General features: G+C 57.3%; 4 protein-coding genes across 4 annotated transcripts; 2 read left to right on the top strand and 2 right to left on the bottom strand.

Moving 5' to 3' along the window:
* Nucleotides 1-247: 247 nt before the first annotated feature.
* MYCTH_62175 (glycoside hydrolase family 16 protein) lies at nt 248-2,398 on the top strand. The gene is made up of 3 exons (XM_003658627.1): nt 248-627; nt 696-1,624; nt 1,789-2,398. The coding sequence occupies exons 1-3, from the start codon at nt 519-521 to the stop codon at nt 2,023-2,025; spliced, it is 1,275 nt and encodes a 424-aa protein (XP_003658675.1). The 5' UTR covers nt 248-518; the 3' UTR covers nt 2,026-2,398.
* Nucleotides 2,399-2,765: 367 nt separating this feature from the next.
* Nucleotides 2,766-5,647, bottom strand: MYCTH_2294738 (uncharacterized protein). Its single transcript, XM_003658626.1, has 4 exons — nt 5,424-5,647; nt 3,734-5,362; nt 2,981-3,673; nt 2,766-2,913 (listed from the first exon to the last, which is right to left on the bottom strand). The coding sequence occupies exons 1-4, from the start codon at nt 5,607-5,609 to the stop codon at nt 2,773-2,775; spliced, it is 2,649 nt and encodes an 882-aa protein (XP_003658674.1). The 5' UTR covers nt 5,610-5,647; the 3' UTR covers nt 2,766-2,772.
* Nucleotides 5,648-6,538: 891 nt separating this feature from the next.
* Nucleotides 6,539-8,195, top strand: MYCTH_2294734 (uncharacterized protein). The gene is made up of 4 exons (XM_003658625.1): nt 6,539-6,800; nt 6,988-7,565; nt 7,623-7,756; nt 7,821-8,195. Exons 1-4 carry the CDS (start codon nt 6,745-6,747, stop codon nt 7,947-7,949), a joined length of 897 nt encoding a protein of 298 aa, XP_003658673.1. The 5' UTR covers nt 6,539-6,744; the 3' UTR covers nt 7,950-8,195.
* Nucleotides 8,196-8,389: 194 nt separating this feature from the next.
* Nucleotides 8,390-12,516, bottom strand: MYCTH_2294733 (uncharacterized protein). Its single transcript, XM_003658624.1, has 2 exons — nt 12,054-12,516; nt 8,390-11,891 (listed from the first exon to the last, which is right to left on the bottom strand). Exons 1-2 carry the CDS (start codon nt 12,374-12,376, stop codon nt 8,708-8,710), a joined length of 3,507 nt encoding a protein of 1,168 aa, XP_003658672.1. The 5' UTR covers nt 12,377-12,516; the 3' UTR covers nt 8,390-8,707.
* Nucleotides 12,517-12,561: the final 45 nt, after the last annotated feature.

The raw sequence follows: 12,561 nt of genomic DNA, 5'->3' as shown, positions 1-12,561 counted from the left end.
AACCTCCTCCCACTCACACAATGGAGACGAGGCCCGAGATGGCATCCGAGCCAATCCTTGTCCGTCTACACTTGATCCAGGGAGCCCACTTTGGGATGACGACAATTCCAGGAGGCTGGTGATGTCGAGTTGTCTCCTTCGTCTGATCTGTTGGACCCTTTGTTAAAACCGGGAGCCCAAAACTTGCAGCGCAAGTCTCGCAAGTTTTCTTAATTGTACATACCAGACACAGTACTCTGTGAAAGGACAGATAGGGAACATCCGCCAGCAGGTCATCCTTTCAGGGTGTAGCTATCCGTACCTCCCTATTATCTCCAGCTCTGGCGAAGGCGTAGTGCGCTTTGTTTTATCTCTTGCTCTGGGGATATTTTTTTTTTCTTTTTTATCCTCTAAAAAATAGACAAAACAAAATACTGTTGCTTGCCACGAAGGGACCTTCGTACGGAGGAGTTTCACACGGATCAGTCCCTCGGACGACCTTCTTCCCGTTTGCCGCTCGGCGTCGGATCTCCCACAAGATGTTCTTGTCCAGCCGGGGATGGAGAAGAGCAGCAGCCACGGCGGTGGCTCTGCTGAGCAGATCAACATTTGCTCAGACCTGGTCGGCATGCAACCCATTAACATCAAGTGAGTTCCCTTCCCGTTCCATGTCCCCCTCACGCCCCTCCCACGGCCCGCACTGACATCAACCCAAGCAAGTTGCCCGGCCGACACGGCACTGGGCATGACGATACACGTCGACTTCACCGAGGGGGAGGTCAACTCCTTCGTCCCTAGCGGGGGGGTGCCGACCTACGACGAGGACGGCGTCAGCTTCACGGTCGCCTCTTCCGGCGACGCGCCGCAGCTGACGAGCATCTTCTACATCATGTTCGGCCGCGTCGAGGTGACCATGAAGGCCGCCCCCGGCGCCGGCATCGTCAGCTCCCTCGTGCTGCTCTCCGACGCCCTCGACGAGATCGACATGGAGTGGCTGGGCGCCGACTCGACCGAGGTCCAGACCAACTACTTCAGCAAGGGCCAGACCACCACCTACAACCGCGGCCAGTTCAACCCGGCCCCGAACAACCAGGCCGAGTTCGTCACCTACACCATCGACTGGACCGCCGACCGCATCGCCTGGTACGTCGGCGGCACCCTCGTCCGCACCCTCACCTTCGACGAGGCCAACGGCGAGTACCCGCAGACGCCGATGCAGGTCAAGTTCGGCGCCTGGTCCGGCGGCGACCCGTCCAACCCGCCCGGCACCATCGAGTGGGCCCGCGGCCCGACCGACTACTCCCAGGGGCCCTTCTCCATGGTCGTCCGCTCCGCCGTCGTGACCGACTACTCCACCGGCAAGCGCTACACCTACGGCGACCAGTCGGGCACCTGGCAGTCCATCCGCTCCGACGGCGGCGAGATCAACGGCAACCTGGGCGCCGCCGGCACCGTCTCCGTCACCGCCAGCGCCCCCGCCGCCACCGACTCCCTCTCCCCCACCATCCCGCCCGGCGGCATCATCGGCGGCGGCACCGCCACCGCCACCGACGGGAGCACCGGCCCCTCCCGCACCGTCGGCCCCATCCCGGACGGCTGGGTCATGACATCCGAGGGCAAGGTCGTGCCCATTGGGTCGAGCACTGTAAGTACGTACCTACCAACCATTCACACAGAAGAGGAAAGAAAGAAGGAAAGAAAAAAAAAGATTACCTCCTGAGAGTGTTTCTCTCTCTCTCTCCTTCAAGAGCTTCTCTTCTCTTCTTTTGTCTGTTCGCAAAAGATGCTGACAACATGGTCACGGTTCAGACACTCCCCGGAGCACAACCGTCCTCCTCCCTCTCGCGGGAGCTCTCTGCTTCGCCCTCAACGGCGGGCTCCGGCGGCGGTGAGACCACCACCCTCGCCACGAGCACACTATCGACCCTTGGCGGCGCGAGGGCGCCGACTGACGCGCCCCCTGAGAGCAGCGCATCGACCGCGAGACGAGGCGGACTTCTGCTTGGACTCCTCGTCCTCGCCGCGTCCGCGTTGCTTTGCTGGTAGCGGCTGCTGCTACTTTGCCTCTTTTCCTCTGAAACAATGGGTGGGCTCTTTTTTTTGCCTGTATTTTTTTCTTCTTTTTTTAGCGTATCGGGAGCATAGTTGGATAGAGACCAGGGTGCATTTGACGGCGTTGCGGGGCATTCACGGCAGCAATACTTCATTTGACAGTGGGCATAGAGAGAGCGGAATTCTCAGGCAACTTGATAGGGTAGGCAAACTGTTCGAGCTCGGAAATACTTGTGCGCAGTACTTCATACCGATGTACGTCATCTAGTGGATGAGCATTTCGGATGGCGGTCTTGATTCAAGACTCCATAAGCACAAACAACCACAGACGATCGCAGAGTTAGATGCAATGACAGTTCATCGGCTCAAATCCATCGCCTTGAAATCATAAACGGCATGCTAGTGTTATAGCCTAGACCCGACGAATCTCGAGCTAGGGATCAGTCGGCCAACCCCAGGGGCCGTTTCAGCATAGCGAACGAATGATCCCTTCCGCCTCGGGGCCACTTCGCTTTCTATCAAAGGAGTAGAACACATGCCCCCGTCTGTCAACGCCGCAGCTATGAACATCCCCAACTCTGCTGCCCATTCTCTCCCAGGCATCAGAGTTCGTGCGCCTGTAAGGTCAAACAGAGTATACCTTCGATCTCGAACCCAGGCATCTCGATGGTGCCCGCAGAAGTATGAAAATCTGATTCTCTATTGCGTACGGCAACGCAACCCATAACGGGGAATGGGCTCTCAGAATTCCCACGTGGAGTCTTTGCCCACGGACTGGATGGCCCAATTGAACTTGTCACGGAGCGTCTTGGAGAAGAATTTCTCGATAGGAACGTTGAATCTGTTCGAGAAGGCGACCGTGAGACGAGGGTCGATGTAGTTCTACAGTAGTGATGTTAGCAGAGTTAGGGTCATGCCATTTGCAACAAACGCCGAGCGAGCGACTCACGATCTTGGATGTGCCAAGGGCAACCTCCTTGTTGCCCTCGCGGTCTGCCGACTGCAACTCGAGCGTCCTTATACGCTCGTTCAGCTTCTCGACAGCGGCTGTCAACTTTTCGACAGTGACACCCTTGCCCTCGGCCTCGACTTTGTTCGTCTTGTTCTCTTTCTTGAACTTGGCTTCGAGCTCCGAGACCGCCTTAAGGCGCTCCTTGAGCTCCTTCTCCGGCAGCTTCTGCTTGCCGTCTGCCTCGAGCTTCTCGTTGTCCTTCGCAAACTTCTTCTCAATCTTCTCCCGCAATTCCTTTGCAAGAAACTGCTGGTGTGATTCAATCCAGGCCTGGTCGAGTTCGGGATCGAGCTCAAAGAATTCAGGACCCTTCTTCTTCTTCAACTTGGGGTCCAGGTCGAGCATCATCATCTTGGTTCGCCACCTCTGATACTTGAGGCCCTTGATGCGATCGCCAAGCTTTTCCATCTGCGCCTCATGGCTAGCGCCAACAGTTCGCTTGTGGTTGCAGAGAATGGCAACCTCGCGATTGCAGTCATTGTAGAGCTTGATCTTCTCGGCCATGGTCCTGTCTTCCACCTTCAGGTTCTTGAGGAGCTGCGACATGGTCCAGGACGCGTTGTAGGTACGGAAAACCTTGGCCGTAAGCCCGGGCATGTAGCTGGAAAGGTGTTTATTCAATTGCGAAGTCTGCGAAGAGGATGTTAGCAAACCGAGTCTACCGGTTATGTGGTATGCGGTCCAGCTTACCGTCAGCCTGTCGAAGATGTCGTCTCCCTCCTCCTTGGGAGGCTTTTTGAACATCTTGAGATTCTTGAAGACTTGACGATCCACGGTGAATTCGTTGTAGAAGCGAATGCTGTCTTTACCCAAGAAGTCAAAGATCACAGTGTTGGGTTCTTTGAGGGTGACGTGCTCGTATTTCAACGAGCAGCAGCCGACCGTCTCGGCCTCATTCTCCGTGTCCTTTTCATTTCCAGCTCTGAGCGCAAACTTGTCGATCAGATACATGGCAGTGGCACGCTGCCGGTCTGCCATGACCTCGCTCTTGAGCTCCCTTGTGTAGTCGGCGCGAATGCGGTCGATGTGCTTTTTGAGCTCCCGAGCCTTCTCGAACTTCTTGTAGTCTGCTTGCCCCTTGATGGCACTGTTCGCAGCCAACATCACGTACTTGTAGTTACCGTTAACGTTCTCTTGCCACATGGCGAGCCAGGTCGCTTTGTTGTCGTGCTGGACGGCCTTCCACTTGTGCCCAGGAGGTGGAGACGGAACCTTCGCCTCCTTCCCAATGTTGATCGTAACTTGCTCGGGCATCACACGCTTTTTTACAGTACCAGTCTTGGGGTGCTCGCCGCGGCCGCGGAAGAGGCCCGGAGGTTCAACGCGAAAGTTGCCCACTCTCTCCTTGCGGCCATCCCACTTGCAGTACATGTAAGGAGCCTCTAACTTCTCCTTCTCGGCCTTCTCCGCTTTCTTTTCAGCGGCGGGACGTGCCTTCTTCGCATCGCTGATCGCCTTGTAGTGCTCATAGATCTTGGTGAAATCGAGCTTCTTGAACTCTGTGATGTCGACGGGATTGCCGTCCAAGTCCTTGGCGCCGCCGGTCTTCTTCAGGATGTCCTTAAAATCGTTGAAAAAGTTCTTCTGGAAAACTGGGTTTTCGACGTTCTGCGTCGAGTGAAGCATGGAGCCAAAGAAAGTCGCAACTTCTTCGGCGTCGACGTGTAGATCAACGGGCTTCCCGTCGTAGTAGAGCTTCACGTGCTTGGGAAGTGGCTCATATGGAGGGGGAAAGAGCACACCATTGTGCTCAAGCGTCGTCCACTTGATCGTGTCATCTTCCTTCTTCGGCTCGTCCCACCACCGGTATTCTTCCTCCTCTTCCCCTTCGCTGTTCTCCTTCGACTCCTCCTTCGGCTCCTCCTTCACAGGCTTGGCGTCTTTGGCAGGCGCAGTATCCTTGCCCTTCTTGGGTGGCGGAGCGGCCTTCTTGGCCTTCTTTGCGATGGGTGCATCAGAATCAGAATCCGGCTCCTTTTTAACACCGTTGGTCTTTTTCACAGATGAGACGCCGTTCGACTGGCGTTTCCTGGGCTTTGCCAGCGGCTCATCGTCGGACTCCTCCTTGATCGACTTCCGAGGCGTGGCCTTCTTTGTCTTCGCGTCAGCCCGGATGGATTTGGCTTCCTTCGCAGCGGCCTTCTCAATGTTTGCCCTCCTTTGCGCAATCTTTGTCCCTAATGGTTGGTCGTCATCAGATGATTCGAGGGTTGCCGTGTCCTTGACGGACGGAGGCAGCTTCGAGCCATTCTTCTTGGCGATTGGCTCATCGTCGCTGTCTGGCTCGGCTTTTTGGTGTTGCGATTTTTGCCGTTTCGCCTGAGTTGGTCAGCCCACACTCATCTGTGGAAACTCCGGCAGAGGATGTGGGCAATCCTACCAAGGGAGCGCCGTCGTCACTATCCGATTCCTCTTTGTATTTAACTGGTTGCCCAGCCGAGCTGCGAGATTTGCGCTTGACGGTCCCATTGGGTGCCGAGTCGACACCCATCTGGTCACCGACCGGGCCATGACGAATTGAGACGCCCGGAGGCGCAGGGCGCGCTTTAGATGCAGACTCGTCCATCTCGCGGTCGGCAGAGGGCGATACCGTGGGAGCGGATGCTACAAGAAAAGAGCGTCGGTTAGTCCGGCTGGTACTCTGGGGGTAAGTCTTGCCAGCGACAATCTGGGTAAAGCTGAAGGGGTGCCGCTCCGAAGACGCGATGCGCATAAACGTAGGGCTCATCGAGGCACCTTCGTGCGTTGTGAATATCAAAGGGGGGGAAGCGCGGTGTTGCGTATTTATGTCGACAGCAAACTTACCGTGACTGGCTTTCGCAAGGGGGACGTCGTCGTCTGAGCTATCGGGACGCATGTTGACTGCAGGTGTTTTCGATTGAGGTCGTGGTGCAATCTGGAAAGAGGGAAGGTGGTGGTGATTTGGTCGGATCAGCTAAACTTTAAGGCGGCTGAGCCGAGTCCAGAACGACTGGAAGGCTGCAAAGGTCGCGAAGACTTGTAGTTATAGATGGTAACCGAGGCACGGTGAACTGAGCGGGGAAAATCAAATACGGTCTTCGGGAGGGCACGGCAGCGGGGAAGATAAGAGGTAGCGAAAGAAAAGAAAGAGAGGGAGGAAGGCAGAACGGCCGGGGGGGGAAAAGGAAGGGATTCAACGAGCCAGAACTTGGGGCGAGAGTGAGGTTAAAGATTGGAATCTTCGGGGCTCCACTTCGCAAGCAACCCGAGCGTCAGCCTGCCCAGGCTCCGGGGATGAACCATTACCTTCGTCTTGTCAGGTATGTACTGTATGTATGTACGGAATACGGAGTAATCAGTGGTAAAATTACCAAAAGTCGGCCACCGTGGCACGCAGAGAAGGTTCGGGCAGGGAGGGACTTCCCAGCAACGAGTTGAAGCGGGAGCGAGCCACAATCTGACTAAGCAAATGTATTATTGTAGGCGGCCCAGCGAGTCTTCTCTTGGTTCCACCGGCCAATCGCCAGCTGCCGGGAAAAAGGGCGGCTTGAGTGCACGAGCACGAACAGGAAGCGGAAGGAAGTGGAGCCGACGGCAGCAAACCTCTCACGCCAATTGCAGACTTGCGTCCAATTGACCTCAAACTACCCGATCAATTGACGCCAGCACACACCGTGGTCAACCGGGGCCACAGCCAGCAGAGACGGTCTCTTTGAAATAGTGCAGCATCTCATTTCGCAATGCTGTCCCGAGCTGCCCGCCCGGCGCTGAGGGCCGGTGCTGCCGTCTCGTCCCGGTACGTGACCTCCTCCCACTGACTGGAGCTGCCGATGAGGTGGAGGATTTGGGAGGGGAGATGGGGGCGAGGTTGAGGGAGGGCCGGAAGACTTTGTGCAGAGCATTTAGGACGGGGGAGGCGATGGATAGGAGCCTTGATGCAATGACGAAGAGAATCCCGGCTAACCGACGACGACCACGCGCAGAGCGGCCGCTCCGACAGCCACCTTCGCGACGCTGCGTGAAATCGAGGGCCGCCTCAAGTCGATTCGCAACATCGAGAAGATCACCAACACGATGAAGATCGTTGCCTCGACCAAGCTGACGCGTGCCCAGCGCGCCATGGGCGACTCGCGCAAGTACGGCGAGACTAGCAACGAGGTGTTCAAGTCGGCCGAGACCAAGTCGCTCGAGGGCGAGGGCAAGAAGAAGCTGCTGGTCGTCTGCAGCTCCGACAAGGGTCTCTGCGGTGGTATTCACTCCGGCCTGTCTCGCTACATCCGCCGGAGGTCGCATGAGGACTCCAACTTCGACCTCGTCATCCTTGGCGAGAAGTGCCGCTCGCAGCTGCAGCGCACCAACGCCAAGAACATCGTCCTCAACTTCGCCGGCGTTGGCAAGGACGTCCCTACCTTTGCCGAGGCCCAGGCCATCGCCGACCAGATCGTCCAGCTCCCCGGCGACTACTCCGACATCGAGATCGTCTACAACAAGTTCATCAACGCCACCAGCTACGAGCCCGCTGTCATCACGGCTTTCAATGAGGAGGCCATTGCTGCGTCCCGTACGTTGAGTATCAATTGGCTCGCTTTCCACGCACGGCGCTGACCGCATCGTTTAGCCAACTTCGCCGCCTTCGAGGTTGATGAGGAGCTGCTTTCCAACCTCCGCGAGTACACTCTCGCCAACTCCCTCTACTGGGCTCTGACTGAGGGCCACGCCTGCGAGATCTCGGCCCGTCGCAACGCCATGGATGTGAGTCGCTTCTCTCCCCTCATTCTGGCCTCTCCTCCGCGGAGCTGACCTCGATAATCTTCAGAACGCCTCCAAGAACGCCGGCGAGATGATCAACAAGTACCAGATTCTGTTCAACCGCACCCGCCAGGCCGTCATTACCGGCGAACTGGTCGAGATTATCACTGGTGCTACTGCCTCGGAGGACATGTAAGGGGTTTCAGAGCGCGTAGTTCCCATAGACCGAGGGGAGAAAGAGAGCGCGGGTTGCAGCGGCGACGGGTTTCGTTCTTTCTCACCTGCGTAAAGCACCACAGTAGAGAGAAGGAGGGAGTTTTTTTCTTCCCTTTGTATATCAAGCAGCAGAGACTTCGCCCTGCATCCGGCCCTCAGTGTACCAACGCCTTCCAATACAAAATTTCTTTCCGATCTTATTCTGCATTTCAGGAAACCATTTGCCCCTGCAATACGCAATCTCTCTTTGCGGTGAGCAGTAATAATTCCTTGTCAGCCGCCGTCCCTTAGTGATTACTGAGCAAACGCAATGAAACCGGAACGCTTCAAGATCCAACTTCCATTCTCTACCCTGGCTCCGTCAGGCCCCCCCCCCCCCCAAAAAAAAAAAAAAAAAATACCTCCATCATCGCAGACAGGCAGCCGCTCTTTCTTGCAGGGCCATATAGTACATGTACGGGTCGCTATTATATATCATAGTCTCGCTAATATATATGTACCGATCCACCTTCCATACCTCCCAATGTCCCCAGCAATAAAAAGCCGCAAAACTTGGTCCGCAAAAAAAACCGTTCGATGCCGCGCGCAGCCTCATGACGCCGTCGAACATCGAGGCCACAATGGGCCACTGGAAACAATGTATACATATCACACAGTTACACAATACGTCAAGGTGAAAACGGGCCAGGTGAGAGAAGGGGTGGGCAGGGGGTGGGAGAGGGGTTGCTTGGCGCTCACTCACTCCGCCATCACCACTTCTGTTATCTTTCCTCCCCGGCTCGGGCCCCCCGCGTCCTCGGCGCTGTCCACATCCATCTCGTCGCTCGCCCCCGGCCCCACCCCCGCTTCCCCATCGGCCTCCATTTCCACATCACTATCAAGCTCGGCATAACTCTCCACCTTGGCCTTACTCCTCCTCCTTCCTGCAACGTCGCCGTCTGGACCACCTTCAGCGGCAGGAGGCGGATTCTCCTGCACCCACTTTCCCCTCACCTCTTCCGCCTTGCCATCCCACTCGGCCGCAGCAACCTTCCACGCCTCCAGCGCGGCCGTATACGCCCGCTTCTGTTCCTCTGCCATCTCCAGATACGGCTTCCTCTCCTCCTCGCTCGCGTCACGCCACATCTTGGCGCTCATGACGCGCACCTCGTTAGGTGACGGCTTGCCTCCACCTTTGCCGCTGCCCTTCCCTCCGGAGCGCCGGCCGGCTTCGAGGCGCCTTCGTGCGTCGTCGTAGTGCGCTTTGCTGTAAAAGATGTAGGCGTTGGTGGCGGGCTTGGGCGGCGGGAGAGGGCGCGGGCCGAGGTGTGCTGTTATGTGCTCCCAGAGACGGGCCTCGTAGGCTTCGAGGCGGGCGCGAGCGGTGACTTCTTTGGTGGCGGTGCTGTTTGAGGATGGGCCTGTTTCTAGAGAACCGGCTTTGCGCTTGCTCCCGAGGAGGGAGGACGAAGAAGTAGAAGAAGAAGAAGAAGAAGAAGGGGGGGAGTCTTTGGGTAGGATGAGCGGGGTGGGCACCTGGATGGGGCCGAGCATGGCGTCAAGCACTTCGGAGGCAGCTCGGAGACCCGAGAGATATGCGCCGTGAACGGTGGCGGGGTGGGTGCCGCTGGTGTGCTCGCCCGCGAAAAAGAGATTGCCGATCGGGCGGGCCATGCTGTCGTAGTCGTCGGCCTTCATGTCCGGTCCCGCGGATGAGTAGCTGCCGCGAGCGAACTTGTCGGACGCCCAACGCGTAACGACCGCCTCGATAGGGTGAGGGACCCTGGGACCAAAGACGCTGCGCAGGATGTCGGTGGCTTCGGCGACGAGATCGTCGTTACAGGTCTGTTCGGTGTCGAAACCGGCGTCACCAGCCATCAGAGCGATCAGGACGGGCAGGCCGCTGGTTTTAGTGACGTTGAACCACTGGAAGAAGCGGCCCCGCTGGGAAGCATAGTCATTCTGATCCAGGCTGTGACGGTTGGTCGGATTCCTCAACACGCCAAAGATATCGCGGTCTTCGTCCCAGAATGGTTCCTTGTAGACCAGGATGACCTTATTCAGAACGCCAAAGCCGAGGCGGCCAATGGCGTCTGCCTTCCAAGCCGGTAGCGGGGGTTCGAACTTGACACTCCCGTGCTTCAGCACTCCCAGCGGGATGGTGCTTACGACAAAGTCGGCCTCTATAGTAGAGCCATCTTCGCAAGTCACCGTCGCGGGGCCTGTGGGACTGTCGGAGGTGTACGTGATCTTGCTGACGGGAGATTTTTGTTTGACGTTCAGCGGCGTAGGCAATTGCATGAGACCCCTCGGCACGCTTTGATAACCGCCTACAACCATGGAGTGACTGCCCTCCCATTCGTTGCCGGCGTCGATGTCCCACCCTTGGAGGCTGAGCTGATGATAGTTGATTGCGTTGCTGTATTCGAGGTTGGCAATGTGCCAATTCATGAGCCTGAAGTCTTGCGCGGTGAGGTCCAGCAGGCTCCTGTACTGAGCAATCACCTTGTCTGTCACGCTCCCGAGAGTGGCGTTGGGCTCTTTGGTTGCTGCTTCCAAATCTATGTCCGCGTCCTCACTCACGCCTTGCTTCAGTGTCCAGCCTATTAACTTTGCCTTGTGCGCCGCCTTGAGAGCGCCCGGTGTCCCCGGCTCTGTGTGTATCTTTCCGGTGGCTCTATCGGTCGACACTGGCACGAGATTCACCTGGGGCGCCATGTTCTGCTCTGAGACGGGTACGGCATACGGCTGGGCCGCGGCGGATTCTTCTGCTTGCCGTATTGTCTTGTGCGTTTCAGCTGAGCTGTCCTTGCCCTCGTCAATCAGATCTCTGTTACCCTCGATCAACTTCGAGATAGGCTGCTTGAACTTGTACTCGCTGACTCGGTCGAGGCAGTCATTATAGAGGTTCTCCACTAGTTGGTCTCGATGCAGATCTACCGGTTTGCCGTTGGAGTCGTATAGGGTGGTCTCTGGCCTTAGGAAGTGGTAGGCGAGGCCCAGCTGCCCTCGGAGGAGGATGTTTAAGGGGTTGCCCCTCTCAAACCCGGTGATGATCATGCCTCCCATCTCGGCTGTGAATCGCATCCCCTCGAAGTGTTCTGGAATCTGTTTCGGCCGCGACTTTAAAGATCGTGAGTAAACTCTGCCGCCCACTCGGTTCCTGCCTTCGAGGACGATCACTCTGGGCGGCTCCTCGCCCATGCTGCAGAATTGTTTCGCGTACTGCAAGAACAGGCCCTCGAGTTGTCTGGCACAGCCAAGGCCAGACATCCCCGCTCCGATGACGACCACGGTTCTCTGCTTGCGACTAGGCGATTCGCTCTGCTTGCTGTGTTTACGCGGTGGCCGTATCTCGACACATCCAAAGTTGATGTAACCTCGGCGGACAAGCCAGTCGAAACAGACGCTTGCAACGTCGAACCATCTCGGGTCCTTGGCACAACCGACAGCCTCCTCGCGGGTGACTGGAATCTGCGGGTTCCTGACCCAGAGCCGCAAGACACCATTCCTGATGTTCAGGTAGGTAGTCACTTGGGTATGACTAATGTGGTCCCGCAGCATCAGATACTCTTCTTGGTGGAGTGAGTAAGGATTGAGCCTCGACGCCTCGGCTGCTGCGACGCACTGCATCGCATACTCGGGGAGGGGCAGGTCGGAGGGAATGGAGACCTTGGGCCGTACATCCCACTTCCGCCTCGGTGTGCCAGTCGATTGGCTAGGACATGCAACACCAGGGGCCGGAGCCTCTCTTAAGACGTCGTGGTCGACAGGGGTAGTAGCCTTGCTCGATCCTGATGGCGCGTGGGACGAGAGATCGAACTGGTCGGACAAAGAAGAGAGCGAGGATAACGAGGAGGATTCCTTTAGGGGGGTCCCATTCTGGACAGGAATCGACGGCGTCGCGGCCGGAGGCGGCGCTTGGGAAGCAGGTGCTGGTATTCTAGTGATAGGTTCAGCAGACAGCCATGAGATTGTGAATTAAAGCACTGGATGAAGCTGCCGGGGGGTGTGCCTGTGTGGATGAGACGACGAGATCTGCCCCGCCATGAAGAACGGCAGACAGAGAGTGTGGGTGAGGAGCAGCTAGGACCACAGGACATACACTGTCTTTTCCTCGGAGGCCGGAGTGGCCGGGGTCGGTGAGGTGGCTGATTCGGGCGAGTCTCCCGTCATGTTGTTCATGTGCTCAGTCCAGACCACAATCTCGGGAGCAATGTCTTCTGAACCGGTCGCGGCAGTGCGCCGAACCAGCTTGGACGCAGCCTCTAGGTCCGACCCGGTGCTAGGGGGTGGCGATGGGGGGTTGGCGGGACTGGCGAGTGAAGTGCGTGGTGAGCGGCGTGGGTCGGTCTCCCTGGTTCCCTTGAAAAGGCCCTTTCCTGAACCGCTAAAATACCGAGCGCGGGACTTCGGAGAGGTTTCCATTATATCGTTAGAGGCCGCGGGTCACTGGGCTGTGATATCTGCGGCCGGCGTGGTCGTCAGTGCTGACGGGTGCCGCTCGGCCTCGGGCCATATAAGGCACGGAAGGATTTAGTTATGAGGAGCGATGGAGTGCCACAACCCAGCGAACTTATAAGCAGAATGTCAGATGGACGTCGGCTGTGGCT

The sequence above is a fragment of the Thermothelomyces thermophilus genome, chromosome 1 (genome assembly GCF_000226095.1).
Source record: "Thermothelomyces thermophilus ATCC 42464 chromosome 1, complete sequence".
In the NCBI taxonomy this organism is placed as follows: domain Eukaryota; kingdom Fungi; phylum Ascomycota; class Sordariomycetes; order Sordariales; family Chaetomiaceae; genus Thermothelomyces; species Thermothelomyces thermophilus.
This window is presented reverse-complemented; position numbering and strand designations above follow the sequence as displayed.

Coding starts and splice junctions, on each gene's coding strand:
- MYCTH_62175 (XM_003658627.1), top strand. CDS start 519: ATGTTCTTGTCCAGCCGGGGATGGAGAAGAGCAGCAGCCACGGCGGTG. Junction 628..695: donor ATGCAACCCATTAACATCAA/GTGAGTTCCCTT, acceptor CATCAACCCAAG/CAAGTTGCCCGGCCGACACG. Junction 1,625..1,788: donor TGCCCATTGGGTCGAGCACT/GTAAGTACGTAC, acceptor GTCACGGTTCAG/ACACTCCCCGGAGCACAACC.
- MYCTH_2294738 (XM_003658626.1), bottom strand. CDS start 5,609: ATGGACGAGTCTGCATCTAAAGCGCGCCCTGCGCCTCCGGGCGTCTCA. Junction 5,363..5,423: donor GTGACGACGGCGCTCCCTTG/GTAGGATTGCCC, acceptor TGACCAACTCAG/GCGAAACGGCAAAAATCGCA. Junction 2,914..2,980: donor CCCTTGGCACATCCAAGATC/GTGAGTCGCTCG, acceptor TCACTACTGTAG/AACTACATCGACCCTCGTCT.
- MYCTH_2294734 (XM_003658625.1), top strand. CDS start 6,745: ATGCTGTCCCGAGCTGCCCGCCCGGCGCTGAGGGCCGGTGCTGCCGTC. Junction 7,566..7,622: donor GGAGGCCATTGCTGCGTCCC/GTACGTTGAGTA, acceptor CGCATCGTTTAG/CCAACTTCGCCGCCTTCGAG. Junction 7,757..7,820: donor CCCGTCGCAACGCCATGGAT/GTGAGTCGCTTC, acceptor GATAATCTTCAG/AACGCCTCCAAGAACGCCGG.
- MYCTH_2294733 (XM_003658624.1), bottom strand. CDS start 12,376: ATGGAAACCTCTCCGAAGTCCCGCGCTCGGTATTTTAGCGGTTCAGGA. Junction 11,892..12,053: donor GCCTCCGAGGAAAAGACAGT/GTATGTCCTGTG, acceptor ACCTATCACTAG/AATACCAGCACCTGCTTCCC.